Source organism: Nematolebias whitei, chromosome 14, assembly GCF_014905685.2.
Source record: "Nematolebias whitei isolate Nwh7 chromosome 14, NemWhi1, whole genome shotgun sequence".
Taxonomy (NCBI): Eukaryota; Metazoa; Chordata; class Actinopteri; order Cyprinodontiformes; family Rivulidae; genus Nematolebias; species Nematolebias whitei.
Window position 1 is genome coordinate 1656556 of NC_056511.1, and position 6757 is coordinate 1663312.

The following is a 6757-nucleotide window of genomic DNA, read 5'->3' on the forward strand; positions in this document are numbered from 1 at the left end:
AGACAGGTGAGAAACACATCAGACAGGTGAGAAACACATCAGACAGGTGAGAAACACATCAGACAGGTGAGAAACACATTAGACAGGTAAGAAACACATCAGACAGGTGAGAAACACATCAGACAGGTGAGAAAGTCATCCGATGGAACTGTCCCAGATTGGAAACAGGAAGTGAGGGCTCAGGTGAGTTTGTACCTGTCCTAATTTTTGGTAGACGACTCCAAACTTGAAGGTGTTGTTCAGCTCATGTTCATCATAGGTAACGATCAGATGAGATGCCTGCACACACAGAAACAGCTAAAATCAGCCGAAGGAGGGTCCAGCAGAAGAATCTCAGGTGTGTTTGGGGTTAACGAGCTGACCTTTGGGTAAAGAACCGGAGTGAACCGGGGTGACCCCACTTCCTCCCACAGCAGCTTCAGGACAAATGACACAGAGGTAAAACTCAGGTCTTTATTTTCAATAAAAACCTGAATTTAATTAGTTCAATTTACGACGTTAACTCTCTGTCCTCTTTAGTTCAGGTCGTTCTAAATTATTCTAAATTAAACATTTTTAATTCAGGTGGAGATCGTCTGCGTTCTGTGAAGTTCTCACCTTGGCCAGTTGTGGAACGCTCGGCATGTCCGGCAGCTCCAGCAGAGGCAATCTGTGATAAACGCTTTTCATCCCACTCCTGAAACCAGAACAGAACCAGAACAGGTCCAGAGCCACACAGTTACAGGAAACAACTCCAGCTTCTCTGAAACCCAACAGGAAGTCAGGACTTCCTGTTGTAATAATGTAACCTGCAATAGAAGCAGACTCTTATTTTGAAACTCTGGGTGTTGTTTGTGTACCTGATGACAACGTGGAGGTATTCCTGCTCATTCTCCTCTTCGTGTCTAACAGAAAGCAGAAGGTTTCCCAAACTGCAGGCTGAGCCGAAGAAATTCAGATGTTCCTGAGAGACAGAAGCAAGTTACAGGTAAGAAAACAAACATCTATACACCTGAACAAACAAACAAACAAACAAACAGCCTCACCCTGCCCAGGAAGTGCTTCCTGTATGCCCGCGCAGCCTCGTTGACTTCCTCCAGATGGTACCCATAGTTCCCCAGGGGACAATCTTCCTCCTTCCTCTCACTGTTGCTCACCTGAGAGGTGGGCGGAGCCTCAGGCTCTTCAATCCAGTACCCCCCAAATTGAGGCAGGATGACCTGAGGGTACGGCGGTCCTCGCTCCAACACCTGTTACACACCAGCTAACTGTCACTAGGGCTCTTCTCCCTGAGAATCAACGCAAAGCTCTCGGACCGCCTTTTGCTACTGTTAGCTTCTAGTTAGCCTTTTGCTACTGTTAGCTTCTAGTTAGCCTAGTGCCACTGTCAGCTTCAAGCTAGTGTTTTGCTTCTTTTAGTTAACATCATCATCTATCAGAACTCATTTTCAGCTTCTTTAGTGTTTAAGCTGTAGTTTAGCTGAAAATGTAACTCGGCTGGTTTTAAATTCTTACTTTTTATTTTGATTTATTTTATTTATTTTTAATGCACTGAACCCAACGTACGTTATTCCTTCACGTAGCTTTTTTAGAGATCAAGCTGCGCCACAACTCCACCACGAAACAAAAGTAAAGGGAGAAGCTCTGATGCAGCTGCAGCTCAAAGGTAAATGTTCCTTCTCATATTATACCAAAACTTATAAAGTTATAAAACAAACTTAATGTAATTTGTTTTTTAACAGGTTGAAGAGATGAGAAACATCTGGAGCCAGTTCTAAATTATACAATTTATAAATTACAGTTCAGAAGAGTTTTTGTGCAGGTTTGCACAGGTTTTGAAACTCTGTTAAAGATTTACTAAATATGAATCAATATGGTTAAGACTGAACTCTGTATATTTCATATTAGGTTAAGTTTAGAAAATATAATAAATGTTAGAACAATATGGTGAAAATAACTGAAGTCTGTTTACTTTTATATTTATATATTTAGAATTATTTGTCTTCGATGGACTGGAGACCGGCAGCACGGTGGCACAACTGGTAGAGCTGCTGCCTCTCAGTGAGCAGGTCCCTGGTTCAAACCCCGGTCCAGGGGCCTTTCTGAGTGGAGTTTGCATGTTCTCTCCGTGCATGCGTGGGTTTTCTCCGGGTGCTCCAGTTTCCTCCCACAGACCAAAAACATGCATGTTAGGCTGATTGGTAACTCTAAATTGTCCCTAGGTGTGAGTGAGAGAGTGAATGGTTGTTTGTCTCGTTTGTCTCTATGTGTCCCTGTGATGGACTTGCGACCCGTCCAGGGTGTACCCCGCCCCTCGCACAGTGATTGCTGGACATGGGCACCAGCGACCCCCGTGACCCAAAATGGAATAAGCGGGTAAAGAAAATGGATGGATGGACTGGAGACCTGTCCAGGTGTCTCTGTGATGGACTGGAGACCTGTCCAGGTGTCCCTGTGATGGACTGGAGACCTGTCCAGGTGTCCCTGCGATGGACTGGAGACCTGTCCAGGTGTCCCTGCGATGGACTGGAGACCTGTCCAGGTGTCCCCCGCCTCTCACACAGTGATGACTGCATGTGGCACCAGGGACCCGTAAAGGAAGAAGTGGGTAAAGACGATGGATGAATTATTTGTTCCTAGATTTTTATGTAATTTGAGAACAATCCAGGCAGCTAACCCGACACTGTAATTTAAATTACAGAATATTATGCACTCCTATTTGCTCCTGGTTTTGTTATAAACATAAAATGATGCAAAAAGATTTGATACAGTAAAGAACGTAAAATGTTTGTTTTAAATAAATGTTCTGTTTGTTTACATTGTTGTTGAATATTTTCAGCTTGTCAGTTACACAACTGAAACAAAATTTATGACCATTTCAGTAGAACAATAATTGTGAATCAAAAATCGATTTTCAATTGAATCGTCAGACACAGATTCTCAGTCCTGATGTGAACTCGAGCAGTTTCTCAGCTTGTTCTGGCGACTTCATGTCCCCGTTTATTTGTTTTGTATTAATTAACAACATGTGGCTATTTCAGTCGCAAGGTTACCTAAACGCTTATGAATTTATATCAAATGAAATGACTATTTACTGACCCCCCACCAACATTTTTATTTTATTTTTTAATTCCTCAGCCCCCCCCCCCCCAGCTAAATCGTTCTGGAGGTGGTTCTGCCTGTTCAGTTCTTCTCACCTCCTCGATCCTTGGATAAGGAACGTAGTCCTCCTGAAACAGACAGAAACATTTCAAACTCAAAAAACAAAACACGAGGCGCTAAAATATCAGAAAATATGAAAGATGAACGTCAACATCACATGGACACGCCCCCAGGGGACACGCCCCCGTGGGGGACACGCCCCCGTGGGGACACGCCCCAATGGGGACACGCCCCTTGGAGTGTCAAACAAAGTTGTAAAAAGGTCATAAGTAAAGTTGGACGAATCAAAGTACATAAAGTTTTATTTTCTGTTCCGGTGTGTGAACAGGAAGAAGCAACACTTTCTATAAAAGACTTTAAGTTGCACAAACTGTCAAACAAAAGTTTTATTCTTTGCTGAAATGTTGTAAAGTATGAACAAAATGTTTCAGCCTGGTTTGATATTTGAGTTCCTTCTTGTTGAAAAAATTAACTAGACTGTTTTTACACAGGTCAGAGGTCATTTAGTCAGAAGTCATCAAATTAAGGGTCAAAGGTCAGAGGTCGTTCAGTCTGAGGCGTGTCTTTTTGCACCCAGGGGATGTGATCCTGTTTGTCAGGCTTTCATAAACCAACAGATGAACTTTGTTGGTTTGTGGTGGACGCAGAGTCAAACGATTGTTTATGATTTCCTGGAGAACACGGAGCGGTGATGAAGATGTGAACGTTGTGTTGCTGGGACACATGATGATGATGATGATGATGTTTGTTGTCTACATGAAACGCTGAAGAGACTCTTGATGACGTCACTCTCAGACACAGCTCGAGTCGCTCAGAGGACTTTTTCTAAGTGTTTGGACAGAGACAAAGAGACGGATGGACAGACGTGCCTTCTGTCTCTGAAGGACTGTCTTCATCTCTGCAGCTTCAGGAACCTGCTGCTCCAAGTCGAGAAGAAAAAATACAAATGAAAGCGCTGATGAAAAAACAACAGATTTAATCTAATAATCCTTGTCCCCTGAGTAAACGAGCGCTTCTCCTCTGAACCTCGGATGAATGACCTCGTTTGTAAGAAGAGGGACTAATAAACACAAGAAAACATTTATTACCAGGCGGACAAGAACATCAGGCTCGCTGAATTCTTTACCAGAAACACAAACGTAGACGTGATGATCCAGATTTTAAAAAGTTTAATTTATTCTTACCTCCATTCTCTCCATCGTGTCGAAGAAATGAGCCGACTGCAGAGAAACAAAGAAACGTGGGCTCATAACTCGACGACAGTCACCATAACATCAGGACACATCTGTCCTGATCAAGACTCACCTTCATGGTGGGCGGAGCCGTACGGGGGGGAGACGGCGGGCGGTCCACCATGGGGACATTCTGGACGCTCAGGACGTCCTGCTTCCTACAAGAAAAATGAAATCAGGAGTCGCAAACTAAAAAGACTCATCACAGCAGGCAGTCATGTTTCTGTGTCTGTTAACAAAATATCTCGTGACTCGCTGGAGGGATTTAAATGAAAACATCAGAGCGTCCTGCTCACAAGTCCTGGAAGGACTGACTGATGCAGACTTGTCCTCAGTAATGAGGATGTTGTTCCGGTTGGGTCATTAGATCAGATCGTTGTACAAACCAATTTGTTGTTATTTATTTTTGTTTGGACAGCACAGTGGTGCAGCTGGTAGAGCTGCTGCCTCTCAGCGACAAGGTTGCCGGTTCAAATCCCGGTCCGTTGGCCTTTCTGGGTGGAGTTTGCATGTTCTCTCCGTGTGTGGGTGTTTTCTCTAGGTACTCCGGTTTCCTCCCACAGACCAAAAACATGCATGTTAGACTGGTGACTCAGCTGTCCCCAGGTGTCCCTGTGATGGACTGGAGACCTGTCCAGGTGTCCCTGTGATAGATTGAAGACGTGTCCATGTGTCCATGTGATGGACTGGAAACCTGTACAGGTGTCCCTGTGATGGATTGAAGACCTGTCCATGTGTCCCTGTGATGGATTGAAGACCTGTCCATGTGTCCCTGTGATGGATTGAAGACCTGTCCATGTGTCCCTGTGATGGATTGAAGACCTGTCCATGTGTCCCTGTGATGGACTGGAAACCCGTGCATGTGTCCCTGTGATGGACTGGAAACCTGTCCAGGTGTCCCTGTGATGGACTGAAGACCTGTCCAGGTGTCCCTGTGATGGATTAAAGACCTGTCCATGTGTCCCTGTGATGGACAGGAAACCGGTGCATGTGTCCCTGTGATGGACTGCAGACCTGTCCAGGTGTCCCTGTGATGGACTGAAGACCTGTCCAGGTGTCCCTGTCATGGATTGAAGACCTGTCCATGTGTCCCTGTGATGGACTGGAAACCTGTCCAGGTGTCCCTGTGATGGACTGAAGACCTGTCCATGCGTCCCTGTGATGGACTGAAGACCTGTCCAGGTGTCCCTGTGATGGACTGGAAACCTGTCCATGTGTCCCTGTGATGGACTGGAAACCTGTCCAGGTGTCCCTGTGATGGACTGAAGACCTGTCCAGGTGTCCCTGTGATGGACTGGAAACCCGTCCATGTGTCCCTGTGATGGACTGGAGACCTGTCTAGGTGTCCCTGTGATGGACTGAAGACCTGTCCATGTGTCCCTGTGATGGACAGGAAACCTGTGCAGGTGTCCCTGTGATGGACTGGAGACATGTCCATGTGTCCCTGTGATGGACTGGAAACCTGTCCAGGTGTCCCTGTGATGGACTGGAAACCTGTCCATGTGTCCCTGTGATGGACTGGAGACCTGTCCAGGTGTCCCTGTGATGGACTGAAGACCTGTCCATGTGTCCCTGTGATGGACTGGAGACCTGGCCAGGTGTCCCTGTGATGGACTGGAGACCTGGCCAGGTGTCCCTGTGATGGACTGGAGACCTGTCCAGGTGTCCCTGTGATGGACTGGAGACCTGTCCAGGTGTCCCTGTGATGGACAGGAGACCTGTCCAGGTGTCCCCCACCCCTCACACAGTGACTGCTGGACATGGGCACCAGTGGCCCAAAATGGAAGAAACAGATGTTCTTCCTAGGGCTGTTTATTTTTAAAATGTGCTTCAGTAAAAGTTTACTGACGTGTTTGTTGCATCAGTGGAGGCTTTAAACTGAAGAATCCTCAGTTTACTGAAGACGTGTTGTCCCAGTGAAGACACCTGCTTCAGTCTGGTGTGAAGTTTCAAAATAAAATCATTTCACTGATTTGTTTCACAATAAAACACTTTCTGAATTGTTGCGTGTTTAAATGAAACAGGACTCAGGTTTGGATCAGATCTCAGATGTTTCTTTTTTCTAATTTGGATCAGTTACCAGTTTTTAAACAAAGAAATAAAGATTATTTTAGAAAGAAAAGCTGTATTAGGTCGTTTTCACACCAGATAGTCCGGTAGACTCGGTTCGGCTCGGGACCAATATTCATGAGGTTTTGTTACATTTGAGCTGGTGAGTTTGCATTCATACTGCACTGTGCAGTCGAGTCAACCTGTTGAACCAACCTGTTGAAGCAACCTGTTGAAGCAACCTATTGAACCAACCTATTGAACCAACCTGTTGAACCAACCTATTGAACCAATCTGTTGAACCAACCTATTGAACCAACCTATTGAACCAACCT

The 6757-nt window shown here is 45.3% G+C and overlaps 1 protein-coding gene across 1 annotated transcript in view; it reads right to left on the bottom strand.

The window, feature by feature from the left end:
• Window positions 1–6757, bottom strand: part of LOC119419846 (rap1 GTPase-activating protein 2) — a 17016-nt gene that overhangs the window by 8762 nt on the left and 1497 nt on the right. Inside the window, exons 2-10 of the mRNA XM_037687213.1 lie at window positions 4447–4531; window positions 4326–4361; window positions 4011–4058; window positions 3177–3209; window positions 1026–1229; window positions 840–943; window positions 598–676; window positions 363–416; window positions 196–279 (exon numbers count right to left, since the gene is read on the bottom strand). Coding sequence (XP_037543141.1) covers window positions 196–279; window positions 363–416; window positions 598–676; window positions 840–943; window positions 1026–1229; window positions 3177–3209; window positions 4011–4058; window positions 4326–4361; window positions 4447–4531 — 727 coding nt within the window. The remainder of the gene's footprint in view (window positions 1–195; window positions 280–362; window positions 417–597; window positions 677–839; window positions 944–1025; window positions 1230–3176; window positions 3210–4010; window positions 4059–4325; window positions 4362–4446; window positions 4532–6757) is intronic.